Here is a 23,569-nt window from a genome sequence, read left to right as displayed (position 1 = left end):
TCACAGATGTATACAAACTAATTGTAGCATGGTAAAAAATAGTCACCACCTGGAGAATAATTATACAGACACAGACACGCTGCCATATGCTCATACGCAAAGATGTAATTTGTGTATATTAAATCATAGTTATTGAACCAGTTGACTTATGAGGTGGACCAAATCACTAATCTCAGCATAAAACACTAACACTAGCAGACCTTGTCAACAGTATGCACTCCAGCTGCTGCAGAACTACATTTCCCATGAAGCTTAGTAGCCACTGAAGACGAAAGGCAGACTCTCACAACAACTAGCTCCAATTTTACAGTGAGATGAATTAAAAATGTTTGTACACATCCAAATATATCTTCATTACTGAAGACCAAATATCCCAATATATTGTTAAATTAAATTAATATCATAAAAAGTTTAAAGTTATTTACAGCAAAATGATTGCGGTTTAAGTAGTCTGTAAATATGTTTAAATACATAGTAAACAAGGTTTGTAGGGTAATGTAATTATTACATGGACGATGGACATACAAAGCTAAATGAACTGAACTGTAAACTGATTTTTTTTTTGCCAATGACAATGAATTTAAAAATCAAGTTGGTGTGATTATGCATAAGAAAAACACAGATTCACAATGTAACGAAACCAATTCGGTTATATGTTCAAATGAATAATGACTTGTGATGTAAACGACTTGCACATCATAAACTGTATGCTTAGCCCAATGCTTGTGTATATGTTGCTTATTTCAATGAACACTTTTCTATATTGTCATGCTTATTAGCATTCAATCAAAATAACGTACACTTGTTTATGCTCTGTTTGGAAAACACATTAATGTAGGTTAGAGGGTTGTCATGCTATAACAGCACAGCACTGATGGAGAGGAATTTGCATAGTACCTTGTCTTGAAGACCTATATCAAAAGCAGGCACTGTAATCAAGGGTAATGAGTGAAACCTTTCTTCTTCATGCACAGAGTACATACTGAAAAAGCATTGGCATAACCATTAAAGCTGCATTTGCACAGGGGTCCATCTCCCACTGTGAAATGAAAAACTCATGAGTGTTTGCTCCCCCTGTCATGCAGTTATACACTTTGCAGAAATGTAAATGAACAGTGGCTAGGTGCCCTTCCACTAAGAAGTGTGATGCTGCTAAGGAATTTGCCATACCAAAAGGATAAAAAGATATGCACTACATACCAATTACTACCTGCAAATATAGTCACCTCTCCGGCCAGGTTTTTGTTAATAGGTTGTCCAAGTTTAAGCAGCTGGATCTACATCTGCTAAAAATGGCAAATGTTTGCGTTAAATGTTCGTAGTTAATAATATAAAAACAGCAGAAAATATTTAAGAGTTTTATTGGGTCTCTGAGTTTGAAATGGCCAAGTACAATACCAGACACACTTGGGTCAAAGTTGCTGCTTCTTGGTTGATGTTTAGTATCTATCATCTACTCACATGCTGTACACATATCCTGCATGCAAACATCACAGCTCCTCAGACAAATGAATACCCTTTTATTGTGAAAGTTAAACACATTTAGTAGTTAGTCTACAAAACCTGAGAGAGGCTTAAAATGTCAAGTAACACTGTCTCCATAGGCAAATCAATTAAATGGCACTGTTAATCACAGATAAAACAGATTTACTGAACTATATTAAATTACAGAAAATGGTACAAAAATAAAACATTTTTCACGTTAGCATTAAACAGATACTATACTCCAAACATACACAGTACGTTGAACATGTAAAACACATTTATCCCTTCATATAATCTTTTTTTGACATGATATACAGCAAAATCATGCCACAATTCAAGAAAATTATTGTAATGTTAGTTACTGAGCAGTAAATAAAATAAAGTCTTGATGCCTAGTTCTGAGAAATTTTCTGATACGTACATTTGATGTTTCTCAGTAGTAAGTGGTACAAGGGCAAGATCTGGAGGTCAAAGGCAGATATAGTCTTGCATCCTTCTAGCATACATCCTTCACCATAACAGCCATGTTTAGAAACTGAAAACACTTACTCGCATCTAGCATATCATATATTCACATAGTCTTCCAACAAACATCTTACAGCTATTTTCTAGTAAATAGTGCCTAGATAGGTAGCATTGACCCTTTTCACATAAAGCCCTTGTACATTAGGATCAAAATGACTAACATGTACTTAAATTGTGTCTCTTTCCTTTAACTTTGCTATTCATTTTGAAATGTGGTTTTTTTTTGTGCAATAAAATTGTCATGAACTATTGACACTCTTCTAAAGAGTGATCGTCTAATATTCATGTACTCAAGGGCTTCATACACACATAGTACCGATATCGGCAAGGAAATATCCTTTTGTTCACAATAGAGATTATCAGTAAAAACATGTTATAACAACATTCCTCCAGTTTGATATATTGAGATTGGCTAGAATATTATCACCACATTTTGTCTATGTTTTTTTTTTTTCGTTTTTTTTTAAACCAAACACAGCTAAATGACAATGACAGTAATATTAAGTGGCTATTTCCAGCCCAGTTCTCTAATGGCTTTCTCAAAAGAAGTACAACCGTATATTGCAAGAATAATCTTTAAAATCAAATGTCTCTCCAGTAAAATAATTTATAAAGTCCGTTGCTTTAGAACAAAAAAAAAAAAAAGAAAAAAAAAAAAAAAAAAAAAAAATCAGGTTCACAAAAATGAACAAAAAAACAAAAAAACAAAACCACCTAATTTAATAATACTCTTTAAAATTATCATCACGTTACAACTTTTTTCAGATACATTCCTTCACCATGTTAGCAGTAGTTAAAACTTATTCACAGTAAACTCTGGAATAGTTAGAATTTTTTTTAAATTGTTATCATTGTTTAGCTTTTGGAGAAAAAATGATCCTACTGGGGAAAAATAAAACACCATTTTTTTGTTCCATAGACTTTGGTGGGAATGCAAATGTCTGTCACAATCCCTTAGAGCTTTCTGCTTTCTCAAGGATAAATAGTTCTAGCTTGTCTCTTTATGTCAATTGACTTTTATCCATAAAATCATCACATGAAAGAAACAGCCACAAAATGAATGCATCCCATAGTGCTAACAGTTGGGTGTCTTGAGCAATCCAAATCTTTGTCTTCACAAGCTCGTGTCTCCATTCTGCTTGTACTCCGATAAGATGTTCAGAGTCAACTCTTCACTCTTTGATTGCACATTTGCTTCACTTCTTCTAGATGCTTTCCTAGTTGCCCTTGATAGCTTCCGCCTAAAGGTGTCTCCTGCCAAGAAATAGAGGATGGGATCCACACAGCTATTGAGGCTAGCAAGACCTCTAGTCACTTGGTAGGTGGCATATACCCTATCATTAAAGAAGCACATTTCGGGAGCCTGAAAATCAAGCCTGGCTCTTAAATTCAGATTCTTCATCACATGGAAAGGAAGGTAAGAGACTGCAAATACAGTTAACACAATGATAACCAAATAAATAGATTTTTTTCTCAGGGGGGCATTGTTCATATCTTTATAGATCAAAGCTCTAACAATTAATCCATAACATCCCAGAATTAGTATAAAAGGGATGCAGAAGCCAAAGACAGTTGTGCACATGCTGTAAATGAAGTAGCTTCTTAAGTAATCATCAGAGGATGTGTCAAAGCATGTAATGGTTTTATTTTTCCTGGTCGCAGTACCAGAGAAAAATAGGATGGGAGAGATACCAGCAATAACAATGAACCAGACGAGAGCACTGATGTAGATGGAATTTTTCTTCTTCAGCCTCCCAAGTGATTTGAGTGGATGCACTACCCCTGTGTATCTGTGCACACTGATACAAGTCAGGAACAGAATGCTTCCATACAGGTTAACATGGAATATAAACCTTTGCAGTTTGCACATGACATCCCCGAAAATCCAGTCAGTTTTATTAAAATAGTAAAAGATCAGTGCTGGGAGGGAAAGGACATATAAAAAATCTGCAAGTGCTAAATTGAACATGTAGACTGAGATACTGCTCCATGGTTTCATGTGAAAAATGAACATCCATATGGCCACGCTATTACCAATAAATCCTGTGATACAAACCACTATATACACAGCAGGGAGGTAATAGAATTGAAAGCCTGTCTTTGTCAGAGAGCATTTTGTGACATTCCCAGTAGATGAGCCACTTGCCAGCAAAGTGCTTTGAGTAACATTCAAAAGAGCTGAGAGAAAGACTTCTGTCATGGTCTTTTCAAGTCAAAACAGGCAGGGAGTGGAAAACAACGAGGTTGGTGGCTGTAATCATCTAAAATGAGAAAGGGAAGGAGGTAGCAGTTATTACATTAGCAGACAGTTAAAGGTTAGCGCATGGGGAGACTAACAGTAAACTCCACTTGGTCTAATATATTGAATGAAAACACACAGCTAAATAAAAATCAGCAAACTTCACATCATATGCTTTCATCTGGGATATATATTGCTAAAGGTGACCAGACTTCAGGGAAGAGCACCAATAAAAATCCCATTGCACTAGAGGAGTAAGCTGAAACCTAGGAGCATGCATTCTCCCCTCAAGCAGTGAAAGTGAGGTTGGGTCACCTCATTAACAAGGAAGGAAGTGCAAAGGGAACAATCATACAAAACGTCCACCCACTTGAATGGCACGGGTGTGTACAACTGGTTTTCTTTTACAAGCCATGCCTACCTCATAACGTTGTCCCTCTGATCTTTGCAATCAAATACCACTCCAGTAGTCATCTCGGGAAATAATACACCATGGGACACAGTGTGGAAAAAGTTGCATTGCCTTTGCTGCACAGGGCAAGATTCTGTCTTGCCACATTGATTCCTTCACACAGAGAAACTCTACAGCAGTACTTCTCCGGAGAATGAGAGAGACAGTGAGAGAGGGGAGGGAGGCTGAAAGAGATGGTGGGTGGGAGCAGAGTTCAGCCTCTTTGCTAAGTTGTCACAGGCAGCAGGCGTGGTGTTACAGCTCATCCCTCTAAAACAACATGCATTCTGATAAGGAGATTTCCCACAGGCTCGCATTATTTTCAGCTTGCCTTTTTCTATGATCCTTTTTGACAACTGTAGTGAAGGAAAGAGGGGTTTCTTGCCAGCAGAGAACGAAGTAACATTGGTTGTATTTGTTTTTTGATCAGATGTATGCAGATCAGAAGAGTATTAGTGTATCTATACTATAGTAGTGAGAATGGCAGCAAGTTACTGTCAGTATGAAAGACTTGCGACGTAGGCACACGTCTCCGGCAAAACACATGCACAAGAATAAAAACAGCCACAACTGCAGACCTAATAATACAAACACAGTACGGTGGGAAATAATAGCTGTGTTTAACCATACTAGTAAGACAAGTCTCATTCACCATAAGTACTAACACCCCACGGTGCCTCTTAAAATATTAACCTTTCCCAGAATTTTACTATAGGTAGCTGGATCACAGACCTATCGTCATAACTCACCTGCGAAGTATGTAGCATTTGTTTCCTGAGCTCCAGTCAGGGGTCACAAATAGGGGCATTTATACAATTGTATTGTGAAATTGCGTGTTTTACAATGGTTGCAGTAGCGCCATATCCTGCTATTCTGTGTGCAAAATGATGGGGTTCAGCAGCAGGACTCACTGCGCAACACTTATAGCAGGTAACTAGTCACCAGGATAGATAACTGCCCTTGTTGTAATCCAGGGCACACTTGATATAGTACAAGCGCAAGGTGCCACTTGGGTGGGTTATTTTACAAAAAATGTCAGTGTAGTTTTCATAAATATTTGGGGATTTGCCTAATAATATTTAAACGGTCCGTTTTTGTTCATATTTGTATAAATGTATCCCCAAAATAAGCACTGATAAAGATAATATTAAACATTTGTCCAACTATAAATCTTACAGCTACTAAAATAAGAATATTCCGGCTGCTTTATGTGCCCACTTTAAAGATATCATATATGTATGCAGACACTTGTTTTGGGGGACAATTGTTCTTTGTGAATGTTGTGACACCCCACAGTGTGTTGTCCGTTCTGATAGAGAGTTTAATGTCAGATGCACTTACTGTATTCTAATTGCAGTAATGTGCTCTGCTAATTAGATATTAAACATATTTACCATTATTACTTCATCACAGGTTGCAGCATTTGGAAATCAATAAAAAGGCAGCAGATAACCAAGTAGGTTTAAGGGTTGTTCAAATGAGCATTGTGAAAGAATTTGCTGTTGTTGCTTTCCAAATGAAAGGTGACATGAACAAATTAATCTAAAATACTACAGGCATAATGTTTGCTGTCCTGCCTCCTGCACACTTCCATTGTTCATGTAAGCTCTGTTTGCATTAGGTGGTGGTAGCGAGTATTCCTTTACTCCTGCCCTGTGGTACCTTTGACTAAGCTAAAACTGGAAGGTTATATCCCCACTTCAGGTTCTGTATGTCAAATGTTAGCAAACAGGTGACCCTGCAAATTAGAGATGGTCACTGACCCCCGTGTTTTGGTTTTGGATTCGGTTTTGGATCTGGATTAGCGTTGTGTTTTGGTTTTGGTTTTGGTTTTGGTTTTGCAAAACCGCCATAGCGTGTTTTGGTTTTGGTTTTGTTTTGCTATTTTGTTGGAAAATCAATGTTTTTGGGCCTAAAATAACCCAATTTAGTGTTCCAACTGTTTTAGAGATAAGTAATCTAATTGTAGAGGTAATAAATCATCCAAAAAACTGTTTAATTCTTTGTTGGTAGGCCTTCATTTTTTATACACACAAAACAGATTGTCATCCTCTCCATCCAGGGCCGGATTAAGGGGGGGGCACAGGGGGCATGTGCCCCGGGCCCCCCTCTCTCAGGGGCCCCCCCGGACCAGCTGTGGCTCTTTTTGCTGCCCCCAAATGTCAGTCTACAGGGGGCAGCACAGGGTTCCGTTTTTAAGTGCTCTGTCGGCACTATAAGCACAGGTAAGCTTTTGCTTTTTTTTTTTTGAGTGTTCTGGGCTTACTTAGCTGCGTGTAGATGACAGTGTGAGGAGGAGCAGAGAAGAGCTGCCCTGCCTGTCTGTGGGGGATAAGGTAAGTTAAGATCTGCTGTGTGTGTGACTTTGTGTGTGTGTGAGACTTTCTGTGTGTGTGCCTTTCTGTGTGTGACTGTGTGTGTGACTGTGTGTGTGTGAGACTTTCTGTGTGTGTGTGTTTGTGTGAGACTTTCTGTGTGTGTGACTGTGTGTATGAGACTTTCTGTGTGTGTGAAACTTTCTGTGTGTGTGTGTGTGTGTGTGTGTGTGTGTGTGACTGTGTCTGTGTGTGTTTCAGCCAGAGGAGGAGGTGATTATGAAAATGAAGGGGATAATTGTGGACAAGGAGAGGGGGTGATTTATGGACAAGGAGAGGGGGTGATTTATGGACAAGAAGGGGGTGATTTATGGACAGGGAGAGGGGGTGATTTATGGACAAGGAGAGGGGGTGATTTATGGACAAGGAGAGGGGGTGATTTATGGACAAGAAGGGGGTGATTTATGGACAAGGAGAGGGGGTGATTTATGGACAAGGAGAGGGGGTGATTTATGGACAAGGAGAGGGGGTGATTTATGGACAAGGAGAGGGGGTGATTTATGGACAAGGAGAGGGGGTGATTTATGGACAAGGAGAAGGGGTGATTTATGGACAAGGAGAAGGGGTGATTTATGGACAAGGAGAGGGGATGATTATGGACAAGGAGGATGTGATTATACAAATAGAGGGGGTTGCAGAGTGACAACCCAGGAAGGGAAACCAACGCTGATGAGAAGGGGATTGAAGATGCTAAGTAGGTGGGGAATGAGGAGTGAGAGGGAAGATAGAGGATTAAGATGAAGAAGAGGATTGAGAAGTGGGATGTTGGGGATATAAATGGAGAACAGAGAAGTACGATGTGCTCAGACCTAGATTGTCTATTTATTGTGGACCCCCTCTCCATGCCCCAGGGAAGTAGCATTTCTAAAAGTGGGCATTATGGGAAAAATGACAAAATTATGGCCACTCATTCTGTTAGCTCTCTTAAAGAGGACATACACTTACTTTATATGGAAACGTATAATGTACAAAATGTAATATGCCTCCATGCTAGCTCTGTTGCCTTGCAACAAATCAGGCCTGCTAGTGCTTAGCTGGACTAGGCTGTTAGGGATAACCAATATATACTTACATATAGTAAGGTTATTTTGTTAATTATTTGTGGAGTGATTGTGAGGTATTTAATGTGTGCTTGAGTTTGGGGAGAAGGAGTGCTATTTATTAAATGTGAATATGAATTATAAAATGTTGGCAATGGTTTTGAAAAATAGGTTTATTTATTACATGTAAATGCTATTCATTTACACCAGGCTGTTTGGTGGAGAGGGAAATAAGTTTATTAAATGTGTACGCTATTAATTTAATGTCGGGGCTGCTTGGGGAAAATAGTTCTATTATTAAAAGTGAATAGTATTAATTTAATTTAATTCCAAATTTGGGGCTGGTTGCAGGGAGGGAGGCCTAATTATTAAAGGTTGTGCTACTGATTTATTAACCGGACTCTTTGGGGACTCCTAAACTTTATGTACCTGTTTTTGTTTCAAAATAGGCCCGACATTCCAGAATCTACACAAGCAGCAACTGAGCTTAAGACCCCAGCAGCCACAGGTGGTGAAAGTGACAACAGCAGGTAGGAGAGAGCAGGGCCATCTTCCAACTGTTCTCAATATGGTGGGACTGTCCAGAATTTGGGTGACTGTCTCACTTAGTTAGGATTTGGTCTGACTACAAGGACAGTTGGGAGGTATGTCCTACTTCACACAGTTATTCTTGTGAAGGCAGAGTTGTGTGCATCTAACAGTAGTGCACATAGCATTGCCTGTTTATTTGTTTAAAATGAATATCATATTCGACAATATGGGGCCCCCCTGTCTTAAGTGCCCCGGGCCCCCCAGAACCTTAATCCAGCTCTGTCTCCATCTATGCATATTGGCAATGCAGCCATCGTCTTTGGATGTATATTACACCCTACACTTATAGTTAAATATGTAAAGAAATGGAAAAAGGCGGTTTGCTTTCTGTCTCTATAGGCCCCCCTCCACTTTTTTACAAAACCAAAAAATTCAGCCGTTATAGACTGTACAATATTAATTGACATGGAGAAAGCCAGTTGTTTTCTGTCTCTCTAGGCTCCCCTCCACTTGTATAAAATACAAAAAAATTCAGCCGTTATAGACTGTTCAATATTAATTGACATGGAGAAAGCCAGTTTGTTTTCTGTCTCTCTAGGCTCCCCTCCACTTGTATAAAATACAAAAAAATTCAGCCGTTATAGACTGTACAATATTAATTGACATGGAGAAAGCCAGTTTGTTTTCTGTCTCTCTAGGCTCCCCTCCACTTGTATAAAATACAAAAAAATTCAGCCGTTATAGACTGTACAATATTAATTGACATGGAGAAAGCCAGTTTGTTTTCTGTCTCTCTAGGCTCCCCTCCACTTGTATAAAATACAAAAAAATTCAGCCGTTATAGACTGTACAATATTAATTGACATGGAGAAAGCCAGTTTGTTTTCTGTCTCTCTAGGCCCCCCTCCACTTGTATAAAATACAAAAAAATTCAGCCGTTATAGACTGTACAATATTAAGAGAAATGGACAAAAGCAGTTTGGGGTCACTCTGTCTATGACACCCTACCCTTAAGGAGAAATTGCCCAAACAGCAGCCTTTCAAGACGGTACGTGATATGGAAATGCCACAAGTCCCTTTCCTCTTTGGGGGTAGATTGCACCCTACACTTACATAGAAAGTTTTAAAAAGATGTTATCGTCATCATCTTCAGCTTCATCCTCACCCTCATCAGTGTGTACGTCATCATCACAGACTATCAATTCATCGCCGCTTGAATCCGCCATTAGAGAACAGTCAGTGCTTGGATATCTTGGATGGTGAAGGCCTTCCTCGTGGAAGATGTAGTTAATTTTTATAAACATTATTTTCTCCACATTTTTGTGAAGTAACCTTCTACGGCAATCACTGACTAAGTTCCCTGCTGTGCTGAACACTCGTTCAGAGTACACACTGGAGGGTGGGCAGCTTAAGTATTGCAAAGCAAGTTTGTACATGGGTTTCCAAATGGTCTGCTTTTCTTCCTAGTAAGGAAAGGGACTGTCTGGCATTTCCATATCAACTACCTCTTGAAAGTAATCCTCCACCATCCTTTGCATGTTTATACTCGTATTGGATGGAGTTATGGGCAAAGTGACACATTTTTTAGAAAAATCCTTCAAACCAGCCCAGATGTTAAATTGTTCTGGTCTGCCACCTGCATCTTCCATGCTTCTTTTTGGGAATTTTAATTTTTTACGAGCAGCAGCAGCTTGAGAAAGTGAAGGAGGACACGTTGTCAAGCCGAGGCCCAGTTCAATGGCCAACTTGCTGAGCAATAGCTCCTTGCAAAAGTTCACATCTCGCTCATTTACAAGTAAAGACTCAATGTAGGTTTTAAACCTTGGATCAAGCACAGTGGCCAAACGTACTGATCCGAGTTCAAGATCTTAATAACTCGAGGATCATTGTGAAGTGAATTAAGTACTTGATCGACAAGGCCAACATACTTTGCTGAATTGCTTGCTTTCAGCTCCTCCTTCATTTTCTCAAGCTGCTTTTCCAATAGTCTAATTAAAGGAATGACTTGGCTCAAACTAGCAGAGTCTGCACTCAACTCACATGTCACAACTTCAAATGGTTTCAGCACCTTGCACAGCACTGAAAGGATTCCCCACTGTGCAAGAGTGAAATACATCCCCCCTCCTTTCCCAATGTCATGGCTTGTGCAATATGCTTGGATGGATTTGCGCTGTTCCTCCATCCTCTGAAGCATGTACAGGGTGGAATTCCACCTAGTTACCACCTCTTGCTTAAGTTGGTGGCAGGGCAAGTTAAACTGCTATTGGAGCTACTGTAATCTCCTACATGCTGTGGCTGAATGCCTGAAATGGCCTGAAATTTTACGGGCCACCGAAAGCATCTCCTGCACCTCACGGTTATTTCGTAGGAAGTTCTGCACCACCAAGTTGATGGTGTGAGCAAAACAGGGAATATGTTGGAAATCACCCAGCTGTAATGCTCGCACTATATTGTTGGCGTTATCAGAAATGGCATACCCTGGGGAGAGTCCGAGTGGTATAAGCCGTGCATCAATCACATCTCTCAGTTTGCGTAACAAATTGTCAGCCGTATGCCTGTTAGTGAAGCCGGTGATACAAAGAGTGGCCTGCCTGTGACAAATGTTACGTAGTGGTGTACATGCTGCTGCTGTTCCTGCTGGTGATGGTGAATGACCAACCCAGTGGGCTGTCACAGTCACATAGTGTTTGGTTTGGCCACTTCCACTTGTCCACATATTTGTGGTTAAGTTGACAGTGGGCAGAATGGCATTTTTCAGCGCAATCTCTACATTTTTACACACTTTTTGGTATAGTTGGGGAATTGCTTTACGGGAGAAATGGTGTCGCGATAGAATTCTGTCACACGGACACAAAACCTCAACTGTGAAAAACCAGCTGCGTTTATTGTGGAGATTAGACGCAGATCTAACACTAACATTGCAGCCATGGCGTCTGTGATTCGCTTGGCGACTGGGTGACTGCTGTCATATTTGCTTCCCCTCGCAAATGATTGTTTCACAGTTAATTGCTGAAATGTAGGACTGCTCATTTTCTTGACCTGCCTCTGGAATGACGATTCACCCCCAGCAGCAGCAACGGCAGCAGCAGTGGGACTAATGCTTTCTTCAGAGGAATCAATAATAGTGCAGGAGTTATCCAGCCTTAAGTGGGATGCCGGGCTAACTCCGAGCGCTACTGAGTATATTGATGAGGATGGTGTGGTGGGTGTATTTTGTAGACGTCGGGATGTCAGTGAGCGGAGGGTCTTAGCTGATGATGGAGTGCTTGTATTTTTTTGTGAAGAACTTTCAGCTTTTCCCAACACTTTGCCATGAACTCTCGTTAAATGGCGTAACATAGACGAGGTTCCCTCCCTCGACTGACATACACTACAAATGGCTATACAATTGTTGTCTGGATTTGGGTAGAAATAATTCCACACATAAGAAGTGGATTTTTTTGTTTTATGCCCAGGCATGACAATGGCCTTTTTCTTGTCACGTGCCAGAACTGCTGCCACTGGTGCAAGACTTACACAAACAACCTCATCCTCATCAACATCCTTATTAGCGCCCTCGTCACCTCCACAAATCTCCCCCTCATCCTCTTCTAATTCCAAGGTGGCATCCTCAATTTGGGTATCACCGGCTACACTCGGGCTATTAAGGCACACATGAGCAGAATGCTCACGATTAGACATCCCACTGTTGGATGGACTCTCCACAGGGATTGTTGTCATTTGTGAATCAGAGCAAACATTCTCCTCTAATGCCTTACTGTTATCTTGCAGCTCGGTTTTGACGCGTAACAGTAGCTGTGCACCAATTGTAGGCTGGGTAACTTTTTGGGATCTGCCACTAATAGCCAAAGGTGAAGGCCTCATTCTCTCTTTGCCACTGCGTGTGTAGAATGGCATGTTTGCAATTTTTTTTTTATCGGCACTTAACTTTTGCTCAGTAACACTTCGTTTTCGCTTCAACATAGTAATTTATTTTTGTTTTTTGTTTTTTGCACTGATTTGGAAACACTCTGTTGTTTGACATAGCCAGATGACGTACTGGGAACACTAACATCAGGACTGGTGACAGAACCTGGTTGCTCATTCTGATCATATGTGGACTGCTTTGAATCCATTCTGAGCACAAAGCACTTGTAGTGGTAAAAATTATTTGGTAGATACTGCTGACAGATATGACTTTTGACAGCCAGAAATATTTATGCACAATTAGGGGGGACACCCCAAAAGTACTGAGGAGTGCTAAAAATTATTTGGTAAGATGCTGCTGACAGATCTGACTTTTGACAGCCAGAAATATTTATGCACAATTAGGGGGGACACCCCAAAAGCACTGAGGAGTGCTAAAAATTATTTGGTAGATACTGCTGACAGATATGACTTTTGACAGCCAGAAATATTTATGCACAATTATGGGGGACACCCCAAAAGTACTGAGGAGTGCTAAAAATTATTTGGTAAGATGCTGCTGACAGATATGACTTTTGACAGCCAGAAATATTTATGCACAATTATGGGGGACACCCCAAAAGCACTGAGGAGTGCCAAATATTAAAACAAAATTATAAACCTCTATCCTCCTCTCTTCTCTAGCGATTTATGTTAGAGCAATTGCAAGAAGAATATTGTATTCTCTGTCCCTGCTCTAATCAGCCTGTGACTACACCCTGCTCTCTCCTTCTGTCAAATGGCGATGGATTGCTGTGGAGACGTGTATTTATAATCTTCAAGTATCGCGAGAACCGAGCCCCAAGATCCAACGACGTCACGATGATGTTCGGCCTCGATTTCGATTCAGAGTGGGCGGGAGAGTACCGAGCTCCTCAGTTCGATACTCGGATAGCCAAAGTTCGGGTGGGTTTGGTTCTCGGGGAACTGGACCCGCCCATCTCCACTGCAAATGCAGGTTTAATAACTGTAGCTTAGATGTAATGCAGATGCACCAAACAAGTGTAATAGTGTGCAGTTACCAGTGAATAAATGAATGTGCACTAGGTCATCTTATGATAGGATGAATAAACAGGCTTATTTATTTACAGTCTTCCGGCTTTCATCTCTAGTACAAATCTCTTACTTGTAACAAGGGCCACAGTTGAATCACTTCACATCTTCATGAAGGTTATGTTTTTACAGTGCATCTATCTCTATCTTAATATAATTGGATATAGATCTACATGCAGTTTGTTGATCTATCCCTGTTTACCATTAGTGCATGTGTAGTAGTCATCTGGGCATCCCACAATTTGAAGTGCATCACTTGACTCGGGAACTAACCCTCTCTTTCTCTCTTGGTCTCTCCTTAATCATTCTCTACCCATTGCACACTTCAGCCTCCACTCTACTGGGCTCACATACTCAGTCTATGGTGTCTATTTACTAGGCTGCGATGAGCTAAAAAATTGGAGAAAATATCTGTTTTCTCCAGAGAATGGCCATCGCAGCTCTTATTCTACTTTCACATGGGGTTAAAGCAGGAGAAATTAGAGATTTTTCTCGCCTTAACCCTTATAGCGCTGATCACTACAGTCCAAATAGACTTCTATGACGACTGCGATGTGACCTAATTTAACATGCTGTGAAATATGGTGTTAGACAACCATTTTAATAGCGTTCCATGGACTCCATCGCCGCCAGAGAAATGCCTCTATGTCCTGTGTCGTGGTCCCATTGCAATATGCATGCAAGACCTTAGCCACGCATATGCAGTAGTCCATAGGGTCAGATCCTCCGTTCGCCGACAGCGTTTGGTTGGCGGGGGGGGGGGGGGGAGGAGGGGTATGGTTCGCCAAGGCTAACTTCAAGCAGCAGAGATACAAAGTGAATCTTACACGTCACCAATGTTTAATAGACCCCTATGACTCTCTGTTGTCTCTGCCACAACTGCATTTAGGGAACTTGTAAATGCAGTACTTCGGTTACCCCCAGGTATCTTCGAGTGACCACATTCAGAACAGGGCAGTAGCACTCTCATGCTCAAGCTTATCCTTCTGAACCTCTGTTAATTTTGCACACCCTGCTGTATCTCTTGCACCAGCTAAGGGTCTAGTCTAAGTCCTGGGTCAGTATCGTATGCATGCTATAACATGTGTCTGCAAGCAGAAGCAATTGTAAAAATGCATTTTATGTACAATAGACATTAAGGACAGCCTAATAAATGTTTTTCAACGGGGAAAAAAATGATACATTTTTTTTTTTACAGTTTCCATTTCTAATCATAAATGACTGTCAATAATATTATTGACAGGTAACATTAATTGATTACTATTTTTTTTCTGTGCGTTTTTTTGAGATCTTATATTCCACATACGTGTTGTACGCATCCTGCAGTGTCTGGTCTAGTAGAGCAGAGTGAACCTACATCCATAGTCATCACCACACGTATCTTGAGATCCGCTCCTTGCTGACTCTGGGAGTATGCAGAGCCGATTTATGTGCTGTTGAGAACAACTGCACGATGCGCTCAGTATGTGTGCCTTAATGACTCAGGACCAGAATGAGGTGAGCTCAAAATTGCTTCTGGCACAATACACTGAAAATTAATTCAAGTACAGAACTGCATACAATGAAGTCAGTGCAGCTCCATCAATATAACTGCTTAATCTTAATTTTTCCCCTCTGTATTTAAAATGCGGACCCCGCCCAACAATTTATGAAAAGTCCTCCTTCTTTCTTGCTCTCCTATAGCCTTTGATGTGCCATCCAGCTGCAATGATTTGCTGACTCTGCAAATATCCTTTCACAAAAGGACTTGCACTACTGCCCCTTAATGTCTAGTTTTGATTTGATGGAAATAGCAGATATACAGACTGCCATTATAACAAACTGCACTGACCAAATTCAATGTTAACAGTCATTTTTATTTTAAACCATGTAAATAAAAATCCATTATAATAAAAATCAAACATTCTAAAAGGTAATAAACACTTCTTAAAAGTCTCAAAATACATTGTAATCAATTCCAAACATTACAACAGCAAAACAAAAGCAAAATGCTTTTCAGCTGGCTGCACTGAAAACCAACCAAACAGGCACACAAGAATGAACATGAAGCCACAGGCAGAGTTGCAAGCACAGGGATACACACCCAAGAAGGTAAAACTGTAGCATGTGATCTAAAATAGATTACTTAGCACATTTGCAAAAAATAGAATTGCAAGTTCTTCCATTTTGTGAAAATAAATCATGTTAAACCTTCATGAGTAATTAATTTACACAAGTGTAGCTGAAAGAAACATATTTTTGGGAGCAGGGTGGTGTTTGGTGATAAGTTGTTCTTTGCATGTCTGTCCGTGCTTATTTTTAGACAAGTTATTGTACAAACGTGTGTTTACTACAATACAGATACAAATACATAAGATATGCATACCTCCCAACTGTCCTAATTTTGGCGGAGCAGCTTGGAGCACGGGCCACAATAGGGGTGGGACGTAACAGAGAAGTGGGTGGTATTTTATGCGAATTTGCAGAGTGTGGGACTTCAAAATGTTGAGAGGTATGAAAATGTGAATTATCAATATTTTTCTGTTTAGCAAGTATTCAACCTACAAGTTGAAAATAAACAATTATAAGAACATTAGACCTAAAACAGAATTGGCTTGAGTCATTAAGTCATTACACTGAAATTTAAAGTTGGTCTAGGACATGTGCTATCCCAACTATAAATCAGTCCACAAATGTTAAATTTACCTTCCTCTCCAATGCAACATGGTTTTGCCCAGGTGCAAAGCTACTTCTTTTTTATGCTTTACTCTCCTTAATGGCCCAAGGACTTTATATATTTATAACACATACCTCCCAAATGTCCTGCTTTCAGCGGGACAGTCATGATTTTAGAGTTCTGTCCTGGCCAAGGACATTTTTGTCCCACGGGTGGGAATGTTGGGGGGAATGGAAATTTCTAATGGGCATCCTAGTGCTTTAAAGAGGTTGGGAGCCCTCTGGGTCTTTGTCCCATTGTGATGCAGCCATGCCCCCAATCCCACTGCCAGGGACTGACATGTTGGAAGGTTTGATAACATTCACAAAAATTAAACCCATACCTTGGCCAAGCTAAATTTTTTGACATTGTATTTGTATGTGCTGTGTATCTGAATGTAAGCTGTAGTTCTGTTATTATTTATTTCAGTATGAGAATAGCTCATTCTGTGTCCTTTGATAGAGTACATTGAAAAACAAAACTTCCACCAGTCATCTGAACTGACCTTCATTTCTAGAAAATTATCATTAGCAATAAAATATAATGATATAGTATAAAAAGTATAAAAAAATACAATTGTTTAGTTACGTATTCACGCAACAATGTGTGGCTCACGCAAAGGAATAAAGGTCTCGGCTTCTGCATTTTTTCCTCCCACTCATCTGTTACCTTAACCCTATGGTACGGATCCATGATAATTTTATGGCATGGAGGAGCCAAACAGAACAGGTGGGAGCATAAAAAATTATGTTTATTTACTTCTACACTTCTTCATGCTCCAGTGCTCTCTAAATGCTCAGGAAAAAAAACAACTTTGATGACCTAGCCTGAAGGTTTATAAAGAAATCATTTTTATAGTATTTCTAAATTGGCTGGAACTCTAAATAATTATATTTGGTACTGTTAAGGAGAGAAACAATGACATAGATATGTAATATTAGCATTATCGTAAAGTCTCTTAATGGTAATGTATAAAAATATAATGTACGTGGTAAATTGCAGAATGACCCAAAGTATTAAAAAGTGTCCAGATCCAATAGTTAACTTCTAATTTATCCTGTATTCCCTCCCAAAACAGGAGGTCCTTGCTGGAATCGTAGAAGGGAGCGTGAATTTTAATAGAAAGTATTGTGTTGTACTATAGAATTGTTATGTACTTTAGGTATGGTTAAAATAAGTATAGTTTTAATAGAACAGTGATGATGCATTCCCCATTGCCTCCAATATACATATTTTTGTTCTATGTTTGTTGCCTTTGTTGTTAAGCATCTCTAACCAGATCCAGGAAATATATGTTCTTCTGTAGTTTACATTTCTTTCATACTTCAGCATTCTTATACACTATATGGACAAAAGTAATCGGACGCTTGACCATTACACCAACAGGGACTGTAATGACATTGTATTGAAATACATATACTATAATATGGAGTTGGAACCCCTTTTTCAGCGATAACAGTTTCCACTCTTCTTGGATGGCTTTCCACAAGATGTTGGAGTGTTTCTATGGGAATTTGTGCCCATTCATTCTGTAGAGCATTTAGGAGGTCAGGAACTGATGTTAGACGAGAAGGCCTGTCTTACAATCTCTGTTCCAGTTCACCCCAAAAGGTGTTAGATGGGCTTGAGTTTAGGGCTCTGCGTGGGCCAGTCAAGTTTTTCCACACCAAACTCATCAAATCATGGCTTTGTATTCTTGCTTTGTGCACTGGGGCACAGCCATGTTGTAATAGAAAAAAGCCTTCCCCAAACTGTTACCACAAGTTGGAAGCATAGCATTGTCCAAAGTTTGTCACTAACACCTAGCCTGTCTCAGATACAGCAATCTTGCCTTTTGGCTGTGACTGGAGTTACCTTGGTTACTTACCAACAAATACACATTTTCTGCCACCACAAATGATTTACTATGGAGTCCTTACGTTCACAAAAACCACTTATTAATATTACACACTTAAATCACACCTAAAGCATGAGCCTTACTTGACTTTGTAAGTTCACAAAGAATCACAGAGAATATACTAGATTAAATGTATTTAATCAGAAACATATTTGCAATTACAAAACAGTTAATAACAAGACATACAAAATACATTGCACATTTAAGTTTCAGAAATAAAATAGGAAATAAAACCAGAGTCTAACTTACTAGTCTAAGAATTGGCGTGAGATGAGAACACTTTGAGAAGGATGGCACACTTCAACCTAGATACTGTAGGTCTCTTGGTATGTTGACGCATTAAGATTGCCCTTCACTGGAGATAAGGTGTCTAGCCTAAACCCCGAAAAACAGCCCCATACCATTATCCCTCCTCCACCAAACTTTACAGTTGGCATAATGCAGTCAAACAGGTAACGTTCTCCTGGCATCTGCCAAACCCAGACTCACCCATCTGACTGCCTAACAGAGAAGTGTGATTTGTCACTCCACAGAACATGTTTCCACTGCTCCTCAGTCCAATGTTGGTGTTCTTTACATAGCTCCATCTGACGCTTGCCATTGGTCTTGGTGATGTAAGGCTTGCATGCAGCTGCTCGGCCATGTAAACCTATTATATATAATAAGGTCCCGCTGCACAGTTTTTGTGCTTACATTAATGTCAGTGGAAGTTCGGAAATCTTCAGCTATGGAATAAGCAGAGCTTTAGCGACTTTTACGCATCATGCGCTTTAGCAGTCGATGACACCGCTCTGTGATTTTATGTGGTCTTTTGCTTCATGGCTGAGCTGTTATTGTTCCTAAATGCTTCCACTTTCTAATTTCATCTAGCATTAATGAAATTTCATGAACCGCCTTATTGCAAAGGTGTCATCCTATAATATTACTTGATGTCACTAAGCTCTTCAGAACAACCCATTTTGTATGGAAATGGAGACTACATGGCTAGGTGCTTGATTTTATACGCATCTGGCAATGGGTCTGATTGAAACACTTCAATTCAATAATTAACAGGTGTGGCCAAATACTTTTTTCCATACAGTGTGTCTCAAAGGGACCTCTTGATACTGAAGTCTGAAAATCTGTATTATTTATTGTAAATGATCAGTACTAAAGACTAGGATGTAAGTCCATCTGCAGCACGTAGGAATGTACTTTGCAGTGCTGCACATTTAAAGCTTTAAGTAACTTGCATTTGCGGACCCTTAAGCCTGAAGAGGTGGATTGGGTGTGGGCAAGTGAAAGTGAAGTACATTAGTTGTGTCCACCCATAAGTGTAGAACGCTTCCCTAAAGAAGTGGAATATTAGGGGCGGGCTGAGCTGGGGGTGGTGGGGTTACATAAGCTGGAATGTTTGGACTGGCATCCTACCAACCTGGCAGTCATTTATATGTGTCATTCATTGACAAAGCATTGATCCTACAGGGCTCCCACTCCCTACTGGAGTACTGTAAGGACCAATATACTGTATATAGCAATACTATCATATACCAATATAGTATATAAAATAAAATATAGCATATAAAATGTATTTTTTTTTAACTTTGATTAAACTTGAAAGTATATTTTCTTTTGGTATTTGTTAATTATACAGATGCTACTGTAGCTCACCAGCACCGCTTCTTCAACTTGAACCATTGTTTTCCAATCTAGAGCTGCTGGCTTAAATCAGTGAATAAGTCATCGTGTCAGACAGGAAGCAGAAGATTTGAGCATGGTTCAAGTGAAAGAAGCACACTGGTGACCATATAATTGACAGGTACCAAAAGAAAATACATGTTATTTAAATAAGTTTAATTTATTTTTTTCTTATATTCTGTGTCTGATAGACTATTTTTATACAGGAAAAAATGTAAAGAAATATAATTAAGAAGTACCTATTGTGGCAAGAGCCCGCTACTGCAGAAGCACATGTGAACAACAACTTCCTTTTTATGGTGCTTTATTGTCAGGATGGTAAATGTTTGACACCGTATACTTGTACAGCAATCATGGAGACCCTAAACACTAGCTATACATAGTCCAGCTCTCTCTCAGGACCAGCCAGCTCACCCAGCATTGGTCTCTCTGAACAAATGAAACAAACAAGCTTTTATACATGATGCTCCTCCCCCAGCCTTAGCTTGATGGACAGGTGACACATCCACCCTCTCTTTAAAAGAAAACACCCATCACTGCCTCTGTTTGCACAACCAGACACGCCCTGTCTGTTTGCTGAGAGGAAGGATTTCAGATCATGTAAGTTTAACCGAATTTAAACTATTGCTTTTCATACATAAGTCTTCACTCTAGGTGCATTACTGCACAAATGTTTTACTCTACTTCCCTGCTTTCTCTGTATATTGCCAGCTAAATGCCTCCTTTTGTTACACTATGTTTAGCAAAAAAAGATGCAGTGAGCATTCCCCCCCCCAAAACAAAAGTGCTATAACTTGGGCTGGTTACCACTAAAGCAGAGGGACAATGAGCAGGAGGTCCACTTGCAAAGTTGAAACCAGCACCAATCTATGTCAAGCTGGGCTGGTCAAGCTATGTCATACTGTGAAACCAGCATGAGGCAGAAATTGTTAGGGAAATTTAGCCCAGCAAAATATTGTTCCCCCTCCTAGGGACCTGGGCCCCTTGTGTAGTGGGTGCCAAGGTTATAGTCTAAAGTGAAAGATGAAGTACAATTGTGGAACTTGAAGTCCCAGCAAAATCTGAGAGCCATTGACTCCCTGGGCATGCTGGCGCTTATGAACCCGGGGAATATGTAGTTCCACAATAGTACATAATATCATCAACATTTATTTATATAGCGCCAGCAAATTCCATAGTGCTTTACAATTGGGGACAAACACAATAATTGACCCTAGTCTCTCTCTCTCTGTCTGTGTATGTTAGGTAATTTAGACTGTAAGCTCCAATGGGGCAGGGACTGATGTGAGTGAGTTCTCTGTACAGCGCTGCGGAATCAGTGGCGCTATATAAATAAATGGTGATGATGGTGATGATGATAATATACAATACTGGGTAATACAGACAAAGTGGTGAAAAGGCCCTACCCGCAAGCTTACAATCTAAGCTTTTGTAATAGACAATTAAAGATTTCAATTAATACACCAGTCAAAGGAAATCTTCTGTCTTCATTCCTCATGTATCCATTGGAATTACAAAATAACCGATACAACAGAGTGTCAGTACTTTCTAGTAGAGGAGACGTAGTAAATTAGAGGTTTGCAGCCAAAGGTAGAGCACCTGCAACTTATACACAGTCAGTGGTTGAAACAGGAACTTTTTAATAAAGGTGGATCCGTTGTGAAATATGTCCAGTTTGGCCCAAAACAATTGAATAATTTGCACCCACTGGAGAACTAGGTCAGAAATAGTGCATAAACATAAAGCAGCCAAGCAGCAAAGATCAACAAAGGTCATCTGTCTTTAGGCTTCTAAATGGAACTACAGTCCCTCTGGCACTGTTTCTGGATTGTTCCAGGAGTCTGTGGCTGCTATATGTGACTCCTAACTATTATTCACTTCTGTGCATACTTAGTAAATTGTGAATGCAGTGCAATATGGCAAAAACAGAGCACAAGATCGTCTTTGGTCTCATCATGCACCTATATATCCTCCGCACAGCATGGGTTTGCAGAGGAGTAGAATTTTGTACAGGTCCAAGGGAGGAGTTGTCCTGTCTTTGACCTGAGTGCAGAGTAGTTACACGAGCATCCCCATTTGTACAGAGCAGTGCAGAAATTTCCATTTGTGGAGAGAGATTATAAAAGTTAGGTATTTTGGAGGTGTTCCTTGCTGTGCAGCGCTCCTTTCCTGTGCAGAAGGACTTGACTTTTGCACCACATAACTTAGGCTAAAACAAGCAGTACTTTGAGGAATGGGAAAATGGTAAAGAGAATGGACTTTGATATGACATTTATACATTTGCACAGTATCCCTCTTCAGATAGTTCTGCATCTACACAAACATAAGAGCATTTCTGGTTTGTAAAGGCAATTTAGGATCGCAATGAGTAAATGTTCTTCTTGAAATGTGCTGGGCGAAGGAATAACCAATTGGTCTTTGCAAATGTCCTCCTGCATTTTGTACATAGCTATCTAAACAGTTCAGCTGCATTGCCTAATTTGCCTTTCTTAAATTATTTTTAGCTACCATAATATTAAATTTATGTAGATATTTTTTCATTGTACAACTTGTTCATATCTTCATATGCCCTCCTCCATTTTTATTTAATTTGTACTGTAAAAAATCCAAAGCCCAATGCTTTTGTACTTTTCATTACAAGTATTTAGGTGTATCATTTATGCATTGCCCTGCATAAGTAGGGAAGTTCATGTGCCAAACATTACATAAATTGCTACTGCTATCCCAACAGGCATATTGTTTTACGATGCACTGACTGGCGCAAAACGATAAAGATGGTGAAGAAAAACAAATGCAATCCATTATAATCTGCCAGTGTATTTGTTAATGCACTGATTGGGAAAAATATTCCTGTGTTAAGCCCAAATTAGTCTGTCTGCCCTGATCTGTGAAAGGCCTGTTCTGTCCATATTGTCGCTATCAATAAATATTGCCCGATGCGATTAATGTGGTTCCAAAGCACAAAAGAGATTTAATAGCAAAATTTAACAGAACACAATAATAATACAAAGCACAACCGACACTTACGCTGCGCAGCCCTGGATCCAGCAACAGTTCGTCAATCCTGATTTCTGTTGGCAAAGAGAGACTATTGCTGAATCAGAGGCTGACTATATGCTGTTAAGTTTAGAAAAAAACATTGATGATGTCACAAAATATAGACAGATAACACTAAGGGAGTTCTACATTGGTCCAGGGTTCACAATGTTCCAGTAGACTGCAGATCATAGGTCAGTTAATTTGATCTTCTTTCAAAGGTGGGGGCAACTCACTCCAACTGTTGCATAAGTGTCTTCCCGCCAAAGAACCTATTTTAAACTGACTCATAAGAAGAGAGCTTCTGATGCTGTGGAGGACTAGTGGCAAAACTTCTGGCCACGCCAATCAGGTTTCAGCCATTACCTTATTCAAATTTGTTCTTAATGGTACCGTGTACCATTTCCACCTTCCAACTGGCTTTTAGTTGGTAGGGAATGTGAAGTTTGCTATCAATTCCCATGAGTTTGCACATAATCTGAAAGATATCACCAGTAAAAGGAGTACCCCTTTCACTTTCTATAATTCTAGGGATACCATATCTGCATACAAGGACAATTTTCTTAGCAGTAAAAACAGCAATATTAGTGGCAGCTGGAAATGCCTCCAAACAGTTGGAA

At 39.8% G+C, this 23,569-nt stretch overlaps 1 protein-coding gene across 1 annotated transcript; it reads right to left on the bottom strand.

Moving 5' to 3' along the window:
• Nucleotides 1–1,345: 1,345 nt before the first annotated feature.
• On the bottom strand, nt 1,346–4,874 carry P2RY1 (purinergic receptor P2Y1). The gene is made up of 2 exons (XM_075202018.1): nt 4,671–4,874; nt 1,346–4,271 (listed from the first exon to the last, which is right to left on the bottom strand). The coding sequence occupies exon 2, from the start codon at nt 4,208–4,210 to the stop codon at nt 3,125–3,127; it is 1,086 nt and encodes a 361-aa protein (XP_075058119.1). The 5' UTR covers nt 4,211–4,271; nt 4,671–4,874; the 3' UTR covers nt 1,346–3,124.
• Nucleotides 4,875–23,569: the final 18,695 nt, after the last annotated feature.

The sequence above is a fragment of the Mixophyes fleayi genome, chromosome 3, assembly GCF_038048845.1.
Source record: "Mixophyes fleayi isolate aMixFle1 chromosome 3, aMixFle1.hap1, whole genome shotgun sequence".
Lineage (NCBI taxonomy): Eukaryota > Metazoa > Chordata > Amphibia > Anura > Limnodynastidae > Mixophyes > Mixophyes fleayi.
Note: the sequence above shows the minus strand (reverse complement) of the source record. Positions and strands in the feature narration are given on the sequence as shown.